Below are 18,491 nucleotides of genomic sequence, written 5' to 3' on the forward strand. Positions count from 1 at the left end.
ATATGCGATGTCCTCTCTGAGAAGGGCCATTTGAGGTAATACCCTGGATGACAAGGAGATGTGAGCCAGGCACAGACGACGATTTTTGTTGTTAAATGTTAGTAGGACTGTTAACTACACTGAAGACCCATCAATAGTGAGATTTATGATTCTGGTGGTAAAAACAAAAACAACAAAAACCCAAAAAAAGCTGTCCCCTGTGCTTCTCTCAAACCCCAAGTCCTACAAGAGAGTGGTGAGAAAGGATCATGCGAGAGAAGTGTATAAGATTTCTTAACGAATGCTTCTTAGTGGAGAATAGATCATCTCCTAATGCGTTCAGATTTCAGTGTGTGCCTATCTTTCCCTGCTTTCAAGTCAGATGCATTGAACTCTGACCGTTGTGTTACCGAGGTTCACTCTTTCCCCACCAGAGCCCTCATTCCCCAGACCATTGCCCCTGAATCCACTTTCACCGTGGGGAGCTCTAGGATACTTCTATCTTCTCCTCTGTAGCTCTCCATCTCCCACTCTACCCCCACAATACAGGAGACTTAAGGGTCCCTTTTACCCTCTTCCTTTTGAGTCCCTGAATCCAACTTGTAGGCACTGCTGAGTTAAGTTACTACTTAGAATTACCCTTCCATCATGACCCTTCTGTTTCAAAAATCCTCATTTAGCACTTATTTTACACATTCTCACAACCTATCCTTAGTGTTGAGATGTATGGAGAAATAAGAACACACCACTCTGTACCCTACTTCTTCACTTCTTCCCTCGTATTGGAATTTCTGTTCTGTTATTTTGCTTGCTGGGTTAAATTTCTCTTCTCAAGACGTGTCCCTGGACAGGACAGAAGGATGATATGCTCTCTGATTTCGTACATATCCTGACATATCTTTCTTGGCTCTGACTGGTGAGTGCCATTTTGTCGGAATATAAGATTTGGGGGTTATAGTCCTTTTTTTTTTTTCCTTAATGATCTCTAGGTGTTATTACAACTCCAATGCCAGGCCACAGTAGGTAATTTGTTCTCTTCTGTATATTATCGTTTTCTTTAACTTTGGACTTTACAAATACTACCAGAGTATGTCTATATGTTTGTCTTTCTTTTTCATTGATTTCATTAATTAATTAAACGTAAGCACTTTTAATCTATCCTCTTCCTATCAGGGAAAGTTGCTCTGTCGTTCATTTAATTATGGCCTTTGTTCTGTCTTCCTTTATTCCCCTTCTGAAATTTCTGTTATTCACTTGATAGGCTTTCTGGATTTATCTTCTTTGTCTCTTATCTTTTTTCTTGTGATTCTCATATTTTTATCATTTTGCTTCGTGTTTTAAGATTTTTTCCAGTGTTTCCAAACCAGAAACTCAAGTTCCAAAAATGACCGTTATCTCCTTCAAATTACCTCTTAAATGTTAAGCTCTGAAATCATGCTTTGGGGGGGAATGACTCTGGAAAACCTTTTTTTGGGGGGGAAGAGTGGGGGAGAAGGGCTATATTTGAGTTTTTTTAAGTGCTCTCATTATTTTTAATGAGTTAATGAATGGTGGTTTTTTTAATGTTAATTTCAGAGAGAGAGAGAGAAAGAAATGAACAAATGGGGGAGGGGTAGAGAGAGACGGAGACACAGAATCTGAAGGAGGCTCCAGGCTCCAAGCTGTCAGCACAGAGTCCCGCACAGGGCTTGAACTCACAAACTGCAAGATCATGACCTGAACCGAAGTCAGATGCTTAACTGATTGAGCCACCCAGTTGCCGCAAGTTACTGCAAGTTTTATCTATCTCCAGCAACTTCTCTATTTTGCCTGTCATATGTTCTGGTCGTTCTGCCTGATATTTTCCTCTCTAGCTTCTGAGACTTCTAAAATGGGTTGTTATAGTACTCTGTCAGATGACTGAGACTCAGGCCTGGACCTAGATATCCCAAACAGTAGAAGCTTCTCAGGTGGTGGATGGCAAAATTGTCCTGCGTTGCAAAGCAGCCCAACTATCACTGCCCTGCTGAGGCATGTGGAGGACACCTCTTAGCTCTTAGGGCTCTAGCCTCAGGGTAGAGAAGCTCCTGCCCACCTGTTAGCTCTTCTGGGCTTCCTTGTAAATACTTTGGTAGAAACCAGAAGAAAGCCATGTTAGGGATAGTCAGTCAGAAGTTATTTATTATTCAGTGGTTGCTCTAAGAATTGCATCTGTACTTAGCCCTTTCAAGAAGGCTTACAACCATAAACGTCCTTGGCCTTCTCTCCTTTACGTTAAAGTTGTCGTGTCTATGACAGTGAAAACCCCGCTAGACCATGTTAAAGCTTTCACGTTCAATAGGCAAGAGTTACACACAAGTGAAGAAAAATAGACTTTTATATTCACCCAGATCTTTATTATTTCATTTGCTATGCTTCTATTCCTAATGTTAGGCGTTTCTCTCTGGTGTCATTTCCTTTCAGCCTAAAGAATTTTTATCATTTCTTTTTGAGCATGTCTGCTAACAACAAAGTATCTTAGTTTCCCTTCCTCTAAGAATGGCTTTATTTCTCCTTTGCTTCTGAAGGGAGACTTTCATAGCTTCATAGTTCTTTCTTCAGCACTTCAAAGATATTTCTCTGTCACTTTGCCTCCATGTTTTTTGATGAGAAACCTGTAATAATTTGAATAATCATTCCCTAACACATTATTTTTTCTAGCTGTTTTTAAGATATTTTCTTTATCTTTGTTTTTAGAAGTTTGATTGTAGTGTTTCTGGTTATGGTTCTCATTGAGTTTATCTTACCTGGGATTCACTGGGCTTCTTAAATCTATAAATTTAAATTTTTTACCATATTTGAGAACTTATCTGCTTTATTTCTTCAAAATATTTTTTTCCTGTTCTGATCCTTTTCTCCCTTCCTCCCTGGACTCTAATGGCATGACTGTTGTCATTCTCCAGTCTCTGTTCTTTTGTTTATTTTTTTAAAATTTTCTCTGTTTTCCAGCTGGTATAACTTCTATTGATCTATCTTCAAATTCACTCACTGCTTCTCCTGTCACCTCTATTCGGCTTTTGAGAGCGCCCAGGGAACTCTTTATTTCAGTTATTATGTTGGTCAATTCTAAAGTAGTCATTTGGTTCTTATTCATAGAGTATATATATTTTTCTCTTAAGACCTTCTATCTTGTCATTTATTTTAAGAGTGTTAACCTCTGCCTCATGGAGGAGGTTTATAATGGCTGCTTTAAGAACATTGGTAATTCTAATATCTGGGTCATCTGGGACAAGCAGCTTGAGAATTGACCACTTTTTCCAGGGTTTTTTTGTATGTTAAATTTCTTGAGCATTGAAAGTATTGTATTGTGAGACTTTGGATCTTGTTAAAATCCTCTAGTGAATGTTGAGGGTTATTTTTGTTTGTTTTAGCAAACAAAACTCTAAGCTATGGAGGTGATTAATATCATGGTTCAATTCTTGAGGGTTCTGCTCTCCTTCTCCGGGTTTGTTCTGCACATGCACAGCTCTGGGTTGAGTTTTCACAGTTAGTCTGGTTGTATACCTGTCTCCTTTCCAGGGTCTCCCCTGGAGATTCTTCAGCCTCCAAGCCTTTCTCTTTCTGGTTTTTCTGGTCAGAAAAACTAAATTTCTTTTGGAGTTGTATTTAGCATCCTTCACAGCTCTGGGACTGGGGCTCACACTCAGGTCACACATGAGGAAAAAAACAACAAGAATGTCACCACCTTGTAGGTTATTTCTCCAAATTTGACTCCCTTCCACATTCTCCCTTATGTTTACTCTTCAAAGTCCTTGGATAGTTGATTTTTGTATTTTCCCCATAGTTTTCCATTGTAATCAGTGGGAGAGATAGATTTTAGTGGTCTTATTCCAAATTGGCTGAAAGTGGAACCACCTGGTACTATATTAAATCAGTAGGGCTTTGATAAATGTTTACCAACCTAAAAAATGATGGAAATAGATTTGAATTTTGCCTTTTTGTTTTGCCTTTCCACTCTCTGGAAAAAATATACTGGTAGGTTATGAAGTAACCAGATAAAAAGGAATAAGAATCAAGAAAGGGATCATGGATTCATGGAGAATCAGCATGAGAGAGGCCTAGAAATTCTTTCTTTCCACACCTAAACTAAATTCTGAACTCCTTACCCTACTTTTTCAGGCCCTACATGAATTGGTTCTATCTTTTCAATCTCACCTTGATACGCTTTTCCTTTCTTATAGGAGACAATCTTCAGACTGCAATAACAGTGGCCAGAAAGTCTGGAATGGTTTCTGAAAACCAAAAAGTCATTCTCATTGAAGCGAATGAAAGCACTGGATCCTCATCAGCATCTATATCTTGGAAATTAGTAGAAGAGAAGAAGCACATTGCATACAGCCATCAGGTATACCTAAAAACAGACCTGCTGCCATATTACCTAACTTGACTCCCAGTGTTGGCTACTGGGCAGCTTTGACTGGAAGAGATGTACAGGTGACCTAGGGTCAACATATTTCCCCAAGTGCCTAACACATATGGAGTTTGAAGAACTCATATCAGTTTCTCATACTGTTCCTACTGAGCTTGAATGTATAGTGCTGTCCTGGGTGCTGGAAAGAATCCATTATTTTAAGTGTGATAATGTTGTTGGCTCTATATGAGAAAGAATATAGAGCGGCAGTAAGGGGACTGCCAATCTAAATTATCATCTTCCTCTTGCCTGCTACCCATCCCATTTGGTCCTAAGGAGATTTAGTCCCTGGGAGAGAAACTGCTGTGCACATTGGAAAATTAGACTATGCCTTCGGGCCAGGAGAAAGTTTTATCCATTTATTCCCAATCTTGTCAGTATTCAATCTCTATTGTGTCCTTGTGGAACAATATTAATTCTATAAGGAAAAAAAAAATGGTAAGTTCTCACTTCAGGGAGAGATTTGTTAAGTTGTAGTGTTTTGTATTTTACACTCGAAATGTGTGAAATGTGCTCTTCTCTGGGACTCACCAAGATCAAATCAGGTTGAGAAGAGGACATGAGTAAGTGTTATTCTCCTATTCACTAGAGGCTGTGATATGCAAAGATTGATCCAGCAAAGAGAAAGTGCCCCTCTGAGGAACTGGGGCTAGAGTGTGACTTTTAAAGAGAGACCCCAAACCATCATCATGGCCTTCTCTCTGATATACTTGTGGTCCTTTACCACTCTATCAAATGTCTCAATTAACTTGTGTTTTGCTTTTGCAGGATAATTACATTAATATCAAGGAAGAAGTCTCTGATCATGGCAGAGAAGGAAGTTACCATTTTGCCTTAAGTGGAAAATCCTTTCAGGTTATAAGCCAACATTTCAGTAGCCTACTGCCAAAGGTAAGTTTTAAGAGAGTATCAATCTCCCAGCAAAGACACTGATGATGCCATGTACAGAACATTTTCCTAAGTAATTTCAAACCTTTAACTAGGTAAGAAATACCTACTGAACATGTCATAAAGAGGCAAACATTTTTCTTGTCTCATTTCTTACTAGATTTAAAACTAGCAAATTTGATTAGCCCATTTCTCACCATCTATAGAAATAAAGTATTAGGGACTTCTCACGTCATAAGGATTGCTTTTAGGTTGCTGTCTTTATACCATCATGGTTAGGGGTCTAACAGTGTAGGGGAAATCCAGCAATTATACAGGAAAGCAGACCAAGAATAGAGGAATTCTGTTAGGTTTTTGAAAGAGAATGTACACAACAGAGGGTCAGACTTAACAATTTTCTGATGAAGAACAAACCCATAGCAAGGGCAGGTAAGTTATATATGTAACATGTGGACAAACTAGAGATTGTGTCTAGTGTAATCCAAAGATAAGTTATTTGTATTCAATTGCTTATTGTCTAGGTACCGTTTAGGAAATAAAGACTTAGAGGCTGATCAAACGTTAAGCTGAGTTACTTTCAAGAAGAGCAAGGAACACAGAGATCTGACACAGAAGAATTCAGACTCTGTTGAATACAGCTCAGGTGGATGGAGCTGGTATAGGTTTTTATATCTCCAAACTATCCATGTTCCATAGCCAAAATTAGACTTGAGATATCAGCTGAACTCCACAATTGGTCAAACCCAGATGGTATGGTTAAATCGAAGACCACTAATTGTCACCATTTCATCATTAGGTTGTTTTTCTGCTAGTTCTGAACAATTTTCTGAGAAGCAGTTGCTTCCTTTCCTTTTTCTAGGCTGCTGACCTCTTGATATCTTGCATTTTCTCCTACTCTACTGGTTCAAGATTCCATTAAGCTCAGGATTTTTTTACCGCATTCTTGACGGCAGCTCAGCTAAATTCCTGAAGACCATCATTTTCATCCAATATTTTTATTAAGCAGTCGTTTTGACTGATTTTTGGTCTCCCTGGTCACTTACTTGATGACCAAGGTCTCAATGTCTTGAAATCCAAAAAAGGACTTCTTGGAAACAAATTGTTTTTGCTGTTCATGGATATTATTTTCCAGTCAGTGTTCTAAGTATTATCAATTATCTCATGTATGATCAACTGACATGATAGAAAGTTTCTCTTGGGTTCCTTACAGATACTGATGAATGGGACCATCTTTGCAAGAATGTCTCCTGGGCAGAAATCCAGTCTGGTGGAAGAATTTCAGAAACTGGAGTAGGTTCCTTACCAATTTAGGTGGTATGAAGTGCCTGGAGGCATGACAGCCAGGGAGAGTGTAAGAGGTACAGGAAGTCAACTAGGGCAGTGGTTTTTAACCTAACTGCATATGACAGTCACCCTAGGAGCTCTGAAAAAATAACGATACCGGGACCCCACTGTCCAGAGAGGCTAATTCAGTTGCTAGTGTGAGGCTTGGACATCAGTGTTTTTTCAAAGCTCCTCAAATGAGTCAATTTTGTACCCAGAGTTGAGAACCATTGGACTGGAACATGTGGGCCATGAAAGTGTGTGGTGAGAAATGAACCTGGAAGGGTAGTTTGAGTTCAGCTCCTAAAGGTACAGTGAGAATTTAGATGTTATAAGTTATCATCACAGTTGTGATGTTAGGAGATTCATATGGCAAGAGATTCACAATAAATATTAAAATATTTTTAAGGCAAAGCATCCTCTCTGTCCTAAATAAGAATAATAATACTTCTCTTTTAACACAAAGGGTCTCCATTATGAAATAGGCAGTTCAANATAAGGCAAAGCATCCTCTCTGTCCTAAATAAGAATAATACTTCTCTTTTAACACAAAGGGTCTCCATTATGAAATAGGCAGTTCAAATAAAGTGCCAATCGTTTGAGACCCTTTATTTCCTGTTAATAGAACCCATGGAGTCCTATGAGTTTTCTTCAGCTTCTGGCACTAGACCACATAGACATGACTTACTCCTTCTCACTCCCACTTCATCCCACTTGATTTAGTCACTAGGCAAGCTTCTTGATTCAGAAAGCCCTGTCTTCTCAACATGGTTGAAAAACCAGACAGTAAACTAGTTGCCTTCATATGGCTGTGTGGAACACAAATGTAAAAATTCTGTAAATACTGTCAGAGCACTTCTACCTTAAAAAGCATGCTATCCATAATCTTTGTCAACAATTAAAGCCAGCAGTATGCACTCAGCCTCCAAGAACAAAAGAGCGAGCAGGGATGTATTTTCTTTCTTCCAAGTCTGGGCATTTTTTTTTTTTTAGTTGAGTGACTGGTAAGATGGAAAATTTCTTTCTTCAACTCTGGGCAAACTTTTTTTAGCTGAGTGACTCGTAAGATGGTTGTTATTATTTACAGCACCACCAAGTAATTTTTGTCTATCATTTTAGAAATTATTAGACACTTTTCCATATAGCATCTCACTGAATACTCACAACACTTTGTAGGAGAGAAAAATAATGGCCCAAATGGTAACGTGGTCAGGTCAAAGTGCTCAAGAGATCAGGTCAAAGATCTCGATCTGGCTTCAAATCTGGTGCCGTCTCTGTGCCATGGTATCACTGTGCCATGGTATCATGGCGTATAATTGTGAACGTCCCATTTTACAGCCAGCAAAACTGCCTCTGAAGCAGTGAAGTGCTTGGAGTCAGGAGTGTTGTCCTGGATTTTTTAATCTATTGTGGAAGCTGCTGAGTCATACTTTACTTTTAGTCAAACCAGATCCTTCAGAAAACTCCCTTAAAATCAATAATCAGTTTGCACCCTAAGTAACGAAGTTCATTTTATTTTTTTTTTTAATTAGAGAAATTGGCAGCTAAAATTGCTTTCATATCCCCTATAATTAACACAGTTCCCTTTTAGTTACTTTGTAGGTATGTGCGGTGATGGAGCCAATGACTGTGGGGTAAGTAGCGGCCAGTAGCTGCCAGTGTGTGGGGCCATAATCACAACACGACAGACCGGGACTTACACTACTTAATTGCACTTGCCTGGAGTCCTTTAGACATAATATCCCTGAGATACACACTTATTTCCATTCTTCTTGATGGAGGAACTGATATGAAGGGTTGGGGAGGGTTTTGACCAAGGCCACACAGTGACTCAGTCGTCAGTGTAGACTTCTTTGGCTACATGTCCCCGTGCCTTCTCTTTGTTATGCAGTAGGCAGAACAAAATCTGGTCCTCTCCTGACTTGTGCTTGGGTCCGCAGGCCACCGCAAGGCTAACTCAATAGGCGTTTCCCAGGTGGCCTCAGGAGACACGTCTGTGGGTGTGGAAGGAGAGTAAGGTGACCCTTTGCTTTCAGGCTTTGAAAATGGCTCACGTGGGCATCTCTTTATCAGAGCAGGAGGCATCCGTGGCCTCACCTTTCACTTCTAAGACTCCAAACATTGAGTGTGTACCTCACCTTATCAAGTAAGTAGACGCTTTCCATCAGCATTGTTTTAATCTCGCTTGACTTTCAGGTTCAGACCCCAGTGTTCAGCCAGGGAAGGAACAGGGAAATTTTGTGTCCCTGGGTGGGGTGGGTGGGTGCTTTGCAGGGCAGTGCAGTCAGCCATTCTGCTCCTGAGTGGACCTGCCTGGGGTTAAAAATATTTGTGGGAGAGCAGTGGTACAATGAAAATCACTCAATAGGTTATTTTTAGAAAATTGGAATCTGGAATTTTTTTTTTACATGTAAAGTTTATTTTGAGAGAGAGAGAGAGAGAGAGCACAAGCAGGGGAGGGACAGAAGCAGGAGAGGGGCAAAGAGAGAGGGAGGGAGAGAATCCTAAGCAGGGTCTATGAACAGTGAGGAGCCTGACTTGGAGCTTGAACTCACAAACTGAGATCATGACCTGAGCTGAAATCAAGAGTCAGATGCTTGACCCACTGAGCCCCCCAGGTACCCGTGGAACCTGGAACTTGTGACTGCTTTGAAAGTGTTGATCTTATTATTGTTACTTTTATACACATTTCTATAGATGCTTTATAATGGGGGGCAGACAGAAACTTTCCCTTCCCCGATTGCCCCCTTTTCCTCTGGCCTATTTATGCTTCTTTGGAATATCCTTCCCATCCCCAGTTTTCAAAATATTAACTCATCTTTGCTGCTTCTTCTAAAATTTCCCTTGGTACTTTATCTGCTCCTCCCAGAATATGCACTTCCGCTCTGTTTTATTTGAATGTTAGAGATGGTTAGCACTGTGGCCGCTTTGGGTGATTATACCTAGCGTGTATTTACAGTTTATGAAGTGCTTTAATACCTATTATTATATACTTCCAAACAGCCTGGAGATGTAGGAGTGGTCACTATTTCCTTTTACAAATAAAGAAAGGGAGGTTTAAATTTTTTAAATGTTTTTTTTGTTTGTTTTAATTTATTTTTGAGAGAGAGATAGAGACAGTGTGAGCAGGGGAGGGTCAGAGAGAGAAGGAGTCACAGAATCCAAAGACAGGCTCCCAGCTCTGAGCTAGCTGTCAGCACAGAGCCCGAGGTGGGGCTTGAAACGTGAGATCATGACCTGAGCCGAAGTTGGACACTTGACCAACTGAGCCACCCAGGCGTCCCAGAAATGGAGGTTTAGAGAACTTACTTGAGGTGCCCAAGCTCACACAGCCATATACGATTAGAAATTATGTTAGAACAGATTTTATTTAAATACGTTTTGTCTGCACAAGTCACACTATTCCCACCACATTAAAATAATGATTTGGCTAGCTCCTCCCAAATTTTTAAAAATTTGTGTGTGCATTTGACAAATATTTATAGAGCAGGCACTTAGTGCCAGGAACTGGTAGAGACACCGGAGATCCAGAAGCGAGTAAATCACACATTCCTTGACCTCATAAAGCTTTCTTCTGGTGAAGAAGTCAGGCAATAAACACATACACAGATAAATCACAGGTAATGGGAAAAGTAAGAAGGCGGCTGGGGAGGTGGAATTGGTTGCTATAGGTGGATGGAACGCAAAAACCCTTTCTAAGGGGAGGGGAAAGATGAAGAGAAACTACCTTCAAGTACAGCAAATGACAGCAGCTGAGAGCTGAGCCCCAGTACAGGGACGAACCTGCTTTGAAATCAGGTTTTAGAATCCCCAGAAAACGTTATGACCAGAAGTACATGTAAACTCTATTTACTTTCCAACCAAAGTGATAAAAGTGGCATTTCGTAAGTAATCTATTTTGTGCTTTAAATATATGCCATTTACTCAAAGTCCATCTCCAGTAACGAAAACAAACATGTTCATTGTTCCCAGCCTATTTAAATTCGATATATGATGAATTTGAGCATAGATACTGTTTTAGTCCAGTTTTAGAAAAAGTGGTGACAGCCAAATGACTTGAATAAAATGAAACACCTGCATGAAAATTGCCCCCCAACCTGCAATCTTATCTAGATTCCTTAGTTCACAGATGAAGAAACTGTGACTGGCAGAAGGAAATGACCTTCCAAATTACACCCGTGAGTCGGTACCGGTCCCCAGGCCCTCTGACTCTGCTCTGTCATAATGCCCACAGAGAGCATGAGGCCACCATGCAATCTGGGCTCCAGAACTGGACCAAGGCTGTGAATCTGGGCCTGGAATTGGTCTTTCCCGAAAGTCTATTCATTGAGCATCCTGGCAGCCATCTCCCTCTGGCTCAAGGCTGTCCCATCTGTCAGACAAACCATTGAGTGATCAAGCTTTGCAGTTTTTCTCCTAAGCTCAGCTGAGCAGCACACAGTCACTGACCTCCTTTGTTTTCATTCCTCTCATCTCCTTCCTCTTTCCTTCCTTTGCTTACACAGGGAAGGGCGTGCCGCTCTCGTGACCTCATTTTGCATGTTCAAGTACATGGCTCTGTACAGCATGATCCAGTATGTCGGTGTCCTGCTGCTCTACTGGGTATGACTGGGGACCCGAGCTCTTGGTTGGTGATTACTGAATCAAGGGGTTGCGTCCTTCCAACCTGCAGGGCCTCTTCAGGAAGGGTGCACGTGGGGAGCCTGGAGGACCAATGGCCTCTGAAACTACCTTTATAGTGAAACTGAATCAGAAATAGACAGATGCACACAGGAGAAGTTGATGATGTCCAGTCTCTGACTCTCTGATGGAGACATTTTGTATGCAGCGGTAGCTGACCATCATCAGGACATAGTGCTTTCTTGCAGTTACTTCCACCTGCTTGAGCCAGGTCTCCATCTTCTCAGTTCCAGTGTGTCTCTACCCGAGCATACCATTCAGTAGAGAGACTATTCTGGGATTGGGGAGCTGGTGAATGTTTCAGAGGCGCTCTCCCTGGGCGAGCAAGCCCTGGTTATTCATGTTTGCCAATTTCCGTGGTGTAACTATGCCCACCTTGGCTGGTTTCCAGCTGTCTACCTGATGTCACTGAGCATGGAGTTGGGAAGAGATGTGCATCATGGCATGTCATTATGAAGTGCTTGCACCCCAGAGATAGAAGAGTTGTAAATATCTTAAAGTGCATAGATAACAGCACAATGTAGGAAAATGACTAGGAAGTGCTGGATGGGGGGTATTTGTTAGCTTTGTTTTCAGCATAGTGTATTTAATGGTAGATTCGTACAATTTCAGTTTTATAATGGGTGTTGTTTAACAACCGGTTCAAAAAAAAAAAATCCCTGAAAACTTTGCGATTGACTCTCATGAGCAAGAACAAGCAGCATATTGCTGATTCCTTCAGATTCATGTGTATGTCCTGCCCTCTCGCTTCTGGGCTGAAGGTTTTAGTTTTGTTATTTTCAGGTGACTTCTGTCTTTTCCCACTCACAGTGAATGAGATGGAGAAGGAGAGGCTGTGTACGGAAATTGGTCCTATTTTGGAATCCCAACAAGTCACGCTATAGAGTTAAACATGGGTCATCTTGAGCTCCTTTCCACTAAAAGGGGGCAAGCAAGCAAGTTACTTGAAATCAGCAAGATCCTAACATTTTTTCCCTCAAGAATATCAAAGAGGCCTTATCAGGACTTTTTAATCACACCCAAGAATGCAAATAGTGGGTTCAGTTATTCTCTTTTTCCATCGGTAAAATTTGGGTAAGATCACGATACATTTGTCACTTACTACTCCTGGGAACTCACTGTCCTGTTGTGCCAGACCAAACCCCGACTTTCCTGCTTAGCAGGTAGAAAAGAGATCAGAGACGGATCTAGTAGAGTAAGATGTCCTCCTCAACAAGGGGATATTGAAGCTTAAAGGACTCAGCCTAGACAGCACCCGGAGGTAGCCTCCTGATTAGAGAGGGTTTTACAGTCTTTCTTTGGTACATCCACCAACACGAACAGGACCCTGGCCACACTTCTTCTCGTAAAATCCCATCTTGCGGGGACAAAAATGAATGCGATTGGTGTTAGACTTCATCCAGAAGGTCACCACTTTTTTGACCTGCTTTTCTTTTTATTTTCAGGAGACAAACAGCCTTTCGAATTACCAGTTTCTGTTCCAGGATCTGGCCATCACAACTCTTATTGGTGTAACAAGTAAGACATTTTTAGAACTTTCTGGCCCCCTGCCCCAGGAGGGCTGGCCACCAGGAGGGACACCAGTTGCAGCCTCAGGGATGTGGGACTGATGCCCAAAGGTCTATGCAGAGAGAGAAAGAGGAATAGGAGCCCCGTTTTTGAGTGTTGGGTTGAAAGAAAAGTATCAGCCAAGGAAAGGCTGGCGAGTTGTTTTTCTGTTTTCCACAAAATTACAGGGCTTCCATAATGGTCACCAAAGACTTAAAATGAAAAATGCACTTTGAAAATCAGGAATGCTGACTTGAGTTTGCTTTCAGGTGTAATCACAGTTAAAATGTGCCCATTTTATAGAAGCTGGATAGCTTTTATGTTTTAGATTTTTTTGTTTTGAGTTTATTTATTTACTTCCAGGGAGAGAGTAAGTGGGGAAGGAGCAGAGAGAGGGAAAGACAGAATCCCAAGCAGGCTCCATGCTGTCAGCGCAGAGCCCCATGCGGGGCTCTATCTAATGAACCAGGAGATCATGACTTGAGCTGGAACGTAGAGTTGGAAACTTCACTGACTGAGCTACCCAGGCACCCCTGATTTAGATCTCTAAATCTAAAGCCTTTCAGGATTAAAAAAAATTTTTTTTCAAATGTTTTATTTATTTCTGAGAGAGAGAGAGAGACAGCGTGAGCAGGGGAGGGTCAGCGAGAGAGGGAGTCACAGACTCTGAAACAGGCTCCAGACTCTGAGCTAGCTGTTAGCACAGAGCCCGATGTGGGGCTCGAACCCACAACCATGAGATCATGACCTGAGCCGAAGTCGGAGGTTTTAACCAACTGAGCCACTCGGGCGCCCCAAGCCTTTCTGAATTTTGAACAAAGATTAAAGATAATCTTGCCATTAGGCCACTCCTACTTCCACCTCTTGATTAACATGAATTATCTCCCCAGTTCTCTGCTGTAGGCTTCCCCCCTCATCCCATCCACTCCCCACCACCAGATTCTCTGCTTTCCTCTCTGTTACGTCTAAATGCCAACATCTCCACTTATACTTTTAATCCTACCTCTTCCTACTTTCTTGGGGATTTTGTTTCTGTAATAATCTCTTTCTTCACCATCATCCCCTTTTCTCTGGTCTGCTGGATCAGCATATAAATATACGTTCTTATCTTCTCCTGGATCCAATATTCAACAAAATCATTAGCTTTTTTTGAGTGCCCCATTTGTACTACTTAACCATAATAGGCACTTAGAATACCTCAGTGAAAGAAAAAACACCATACAAATTCCTTTCCTTGCATTCTGGTCAAATAGTTCCACTAGCTACCTCCTCGTTCGAACACCTGGAGCCATCTTGGTTTCTCTTTCCTTTACCCTTCACATCCCTACGGATAGAGTTCCTGTTAGCTCTGCTTTCCAAAGCTCTGTACCCCCTGATACAGAGCCATGTCACCTCCCTTGCAGATTCCCCCAACAACCTCACCACTGATCTTGCTTCCCCTCACCCCCATTTTCCTTTCAAAGAGTCATAAGAGTGTTGATTGTGAAAAGTAAATTTTATTGTCACCCACCTGCTTAAAATGCTTTAGCCCCCGCCTGCTTCTGCTTCACTTACAACCACATTGCTGCCTTCCTGTTTCAGGCACCCGGGTCTTCACGTCGCTTGAGCATTGTCAAGCTTGTGGTCACCACAGTCCCTTTGCTTTTGCTCTTTTCTTTGCTGAAAACACTCTCCCTTTCCATCTTTCTATGGGTTTGACTTTTTCTTGTTATTCAGATCTTAGCTCAAATGTCACCACCTCAGGAAAGTCACTTCAAGTAGTCACCAAGCCAATTATCCTTTATCACACAATTATGCTCTATTTTTTTGGGGGGGGGGTTGCCAAGGTTATTCAAGAATTTATACAAAATATTCCAGATAAATGCATTTTAATCCTCCTCTTCTTCCTCTTCCTCATCCTGGTTAATCTAGATGTAACATAGTTTGTAACTCTCTTTGCTGTTAGCAACTATGTGCAATGAATCACATAGATCATTCTTCCTCAAATATTTTTTAAGTTGATTTATTTATTTTGAGAGAGAGAGAGAGAGCAAGAGAACACACGTTGGGGAAGGGTGGAAAGAGAGGGAGAGAGAGACAATCCCAAGCAGGCTCCACACGGTCAGCGCAGAGCCCCATGTGGGGCTCAACCTCAGGAACCATGAGATCGTGGCCTGAGCCTAAATTGGACACTTAACCAACTGAGCTGTGCAGGTGCCCCCTTCACATGTTTTTTTTTTGGTGAGATGTTTCAACACATTTGGAAGAAGGCCCCCAGAAGTGACTGTAATCTTGCTCTCACTTCTGTCAGTGGTTAGAACCCCTCTACGGAGATTCCCAGCTTTTCCATTCATTCTGATGCTCTCCTGAACAACCTGCTCAAAATTGGCAGCATCCATGATTCCCTCGTCTACAGGGTGGGTGCAGTCAAGGGCAAACATCAGAACTTGCTTTTTTTTTTGCCCCCCTTCACCACAAACTTTTCCATGGGCACCATGGTGGCAGTGGAGTCAGAAAGCACAGTTGTGCTCTGATTGTGTGTGTGTGTGTGTGTGTGTGTGTGTGTGTGTGTGTGGTGCCTTTCACAGTCTGAAATTATGCCTTTATCTCTGTTTTTATTTGCATCTTCCTGCCTCCCCTCTCACATGCATTGTGAGAACAGCACCTTGTCTATATTGAGTACTGCCGTGTCCCCTCTACTTCTGACAGTGTCTGGTGTATACATGGGGCTCATAAAATACTTGTCACATCTCTGCAAAGAACACCTATGAGCAGTCCATACGGTTATATGGGTTCTTCTTCAGATGAAGCCAAACCAATCTCTCTGTAACTTGCACCCATCCCAGCTCTGCTGTTTGGGGTGGCACAGAGTCTATGTTTTCTCCCCAGAACATTCTTTCTTCCAGACTTTTGAAAGCAGCCCTCATTTCTTCCATAATTGGTCTCTGTTTAAGAACAAGCATCTCCGGATTTTCCTCTATTTTTTGGTAAATAACTCGACAATTTTTCATTCTTATGGTTACTAATACATACTCATTGTCAAACAAAGATGGAAAGCATTGCAAGATATAACAAAGGAAAAATATCCATCTTCATCCTACCATTCAGAACTAACACATTAAAGCATTCTGATTTCTGATGTGTGTGTATATAAGAAGAAATCTGAATTATGTTCTCTGTATGGTTGTGGATACATTTTCTTCATTTAACTTCGTAATAACTTTTCATGTCATTATGTATTTTAATTATTTTTGTTGTGGTAAAATATACATAACATAAAATTTGCCACTTTTACCATTTTTAAGGGTATAGCTCAGGAGGATTAATTACATTCCCAGTTTTGTGCAGCCTTTGCCACTCTTTACTTCCAAAACTGTTACATCTCCCCAAACAGACACTCCGTACCCATAAAGTAAAAGCTCCTCGTTGCTCCCCTCCCCAGCCTCTGGTTGGTAACTTCTAATCTAATCTACTATTGGTCTCTATAAAGTTGCTTATTCATAATATTTCATGTTAGTCAAATCATATAATATTTGTTCCTTCGTATCTGGTTTATTTCAATTAAGATAATGTTTTCAAGATTTATCTATATTGTTACCTGTATCAGAACTTCATTCCTTTTATGGCTGAGTAATACTCCATTCTATGTATATACCACATTTTCTTTATTTTTTCTGGTGATTGACTTGAGCTGCTGTCTCCTTTTGGCTGTTGTAAAAAAAATGCTGCAAGAAATATTTGCATAAGTACCTGTTTGAGTCCCTGTTTTAAATTATTTTTGGGGGCGCCTGGGTGGCTCAGTCGGTTAAGTGTCTGACTTCAGCTCAGGTCATGATCTCACAGTTCATGGCTTCGAGCCCCGCGTCGGGCTCCGTGCTGACAGCTAGCTCAGAGCCTGGTGCCTGTTTCAGATCCTGTGTCTCCTTCTCTCTCTGACCCTCCCCTGCTCATGCTGTCTCTCTCTCTCTCTCAGAAATAAATAAAACATTAAAAAAAATCTTTATAAAAATTATTTTTGGCATAGGAATGGAATTGCTGGGTCATATGGTCATCATATAATTACCTCTTTGAGAAACCACCGAACTATTTTTCAGAGTGACCATATTTTTCATTCTTACCAACAATGTATGAGGGTTTCCATTTCTCCACCACCTAATCAACACTTGTTCTTAACTTAAAAAAGTTACTTTAGACATTCCAGTAGGTATGGAATGGTTACTTATTCTGGCTTTGAATTTATTTCCCTAATAATTAATCATGTTGAGCATATTTTCATGTACTTATTGGTCATTTGTATGTCTTCTTTGGAGAAATATTTGTTCAAGTGTTTTGCTCATCTCTTAACTGGATTTTTGTCTTCGATTGTTGAGTTCTAGAGTTCTTCACATGTTGTGGATGTTAAAACCTTCTCAGATACATTATTGCAGACCTTTTCTCCCATTGTATTTTGTCTTTTTGCTTTCTTGATAATGTAGAAAACTTTGTTTCTTTTATAGCTCATTCTCTAAGGGTCATATCTAAGAATACATTTTCAAATCTAAGGTCATGTACATTTACCTTGTGTTTTCTAATAAGAATTTTACAGTTTTTGACTCATATTTATAACTATAGTTATTGACTCTTATATTGTGTATGTGTGTGTGTGTGTGTTAATTTCTATATATCATTTGAAGTTGGGATCTAAATTCACTTATTTGACATGTGGGAATCTAGTTGCCCTGCACCATTTGTTGAAAAGGTTGTTATTTCCCCCGTTGAGTAGTCTTGACACTCAAGTTGAAAATCAATTGACCACAGTTGTATGGGCTTATTTCTGGATCCTCAGTTCCATTCCACTGGTCTATATACCATTACCTTATTCTATTACCACAGTGTTCTGATTACTGTTTTTGTAGTAAGTTTGCAATCAGGGAGTATGAGTCCTCCAATGTTATTCTTTTTCAAGATTGTTTTGACTACTCAGGGCCTCTTATAACTCCACATGAATTTGAAGATCAACTTTAGCATGCTGGAAAAAAGGCCATTTGAATTTTGATAAGGATTGTGCTTAACCTAGAAATCACTTTAAATAATACTGAAATCTTAACAATATTAAGCCTTCCAATCCATGAACATCTGATGTATTGCCATTTGTTTATGTTTTCTTTAATTTCTTTGAGCAAAGCTTTGTGATTTTTAGTGTTCAAGTCTCTCTCCTCTTTGGCTAAACCTATTCCTAGATATTTTTACTGTTTTGGATGCTTTTGAAGGTGCAATTGTTCTTTTAATTTCTTTTTTAAATTGTTTATTACCAATGTATAGAAACAATTGATTTTATGTGTTGATCTTGGATCTTGCAATATAGCTGAATTTGTTTATTAATTCTAGTAGCTTTCTTTCTTTCTTTCTTTTCTTTCTTTTTTTTTTTTTTTTTACAACTGAAGCAGGAGTTTATTTATTTATTTTTTTAAGTAGGCTTCATGCCCAACATGGGGCTCAAACTCATGATCCTGAGATCAAGAATCGCATGCTCTACCAACTGAACCAGCCAGGCACCCCATTAGTACCTTTCTTGTGTATTCTTTAGGATTTCCAATATATAGGACTATGTCACTTGTGAACACAGTGGGTAAAGCTTTCAGTCCTTCACCCTTCCCTGAGTATGATGCTATCTCTGGCTTTTTCA

At 40.5% G+C, this 18,491-nt stretch overlaps 2 protein-coding genes across 2 annotated transcripts in view; one reads left to right on the forward strand and one right to left on the reverse strand.

Annotated features, from left to right (window-relative positions):
• ATP13A4 (ATPase 13A4) overlaps positions 1-18,491 on the forward strand; it is a 121,937-nt gene that overhangs the window by 88,898 nt on the left and 14,548 nt on the right. Inside the window, exons 19-25 of the mRNA XM_077754538.1 lie at positions 4,179-4,342; positions 5,177-5,299; positions 6,507-6,586; positions 8,211-8,253; positions 8,656-8,765; positions 11,125-11,221; positions 12,745-12,817. Coding sequence (XP_077610664.1) covers positions 4,179-4,342; positions 5,177-5,299; positions 6,507-6,586; positions 8,211-8,253; positions 8,656-8,765; positions 11,125-11,221; positions 12,745-12,817 — 690 coding nt within the window. The remainder of the gene's footprint in view (positions 1-4,178; positions 4,343-5,176; positions 5,300-6,506; positions 6,587-8,210; positions 8,254-8,655; positions 8,766-11,124; positions 11,222-12,744; positions 12,818-18,491) is intronic.
• On the reverse strand, positions 14,755-15,267 carry LOC144223715 (large ribosomal subunit protein eL22-like). The gene is made up of 2 exons (XM_077754539.1): positions 15,068-15,267; positions 14,755-14,842 (listed from the first exon to the last, which is right to left on the reverse strand). Exons 1-2 carry the CDS (start codon positions 15,265-15,267, stop codon positions 14,755-14,757), a joined length of 288 nt encoding a protein of 95 aa, XP_077610665.1.

This window comes from Crocuta crocuta, unplaced genomic scaffold (genome assembly GCF_008692635.1).
Source record: "Crocuta crocuta isolate KB4526 unplaced genomic scaffold, BGI_CrCroc_1.0 scaffold70, whole genome shotgun sequence".
Lineage (NCBI taxonomy): Eukaryota > Metazoa > Chordata > Mammalia > Carnivora > Hyaenidae > Crocuta > Crocuta crocuta.

Excerpts from the sequence above, each read along its gene's own strand:
- LOC144223715 (XM_077754539.1), bottom strand. The coding sequence starts at position 15,267 with ATGTTTGCCCTTGACTGCACCCACCCTGTAGACGAGGGAATCATGGAT. Across the intron at positions 14,843-15,067 it reads AATGTGTTGAAACATCTCAC|TAAAAAATATTTGAGGAAGA; the intron begins CAAAAAAAAAAC and ends AATAAATCAACT.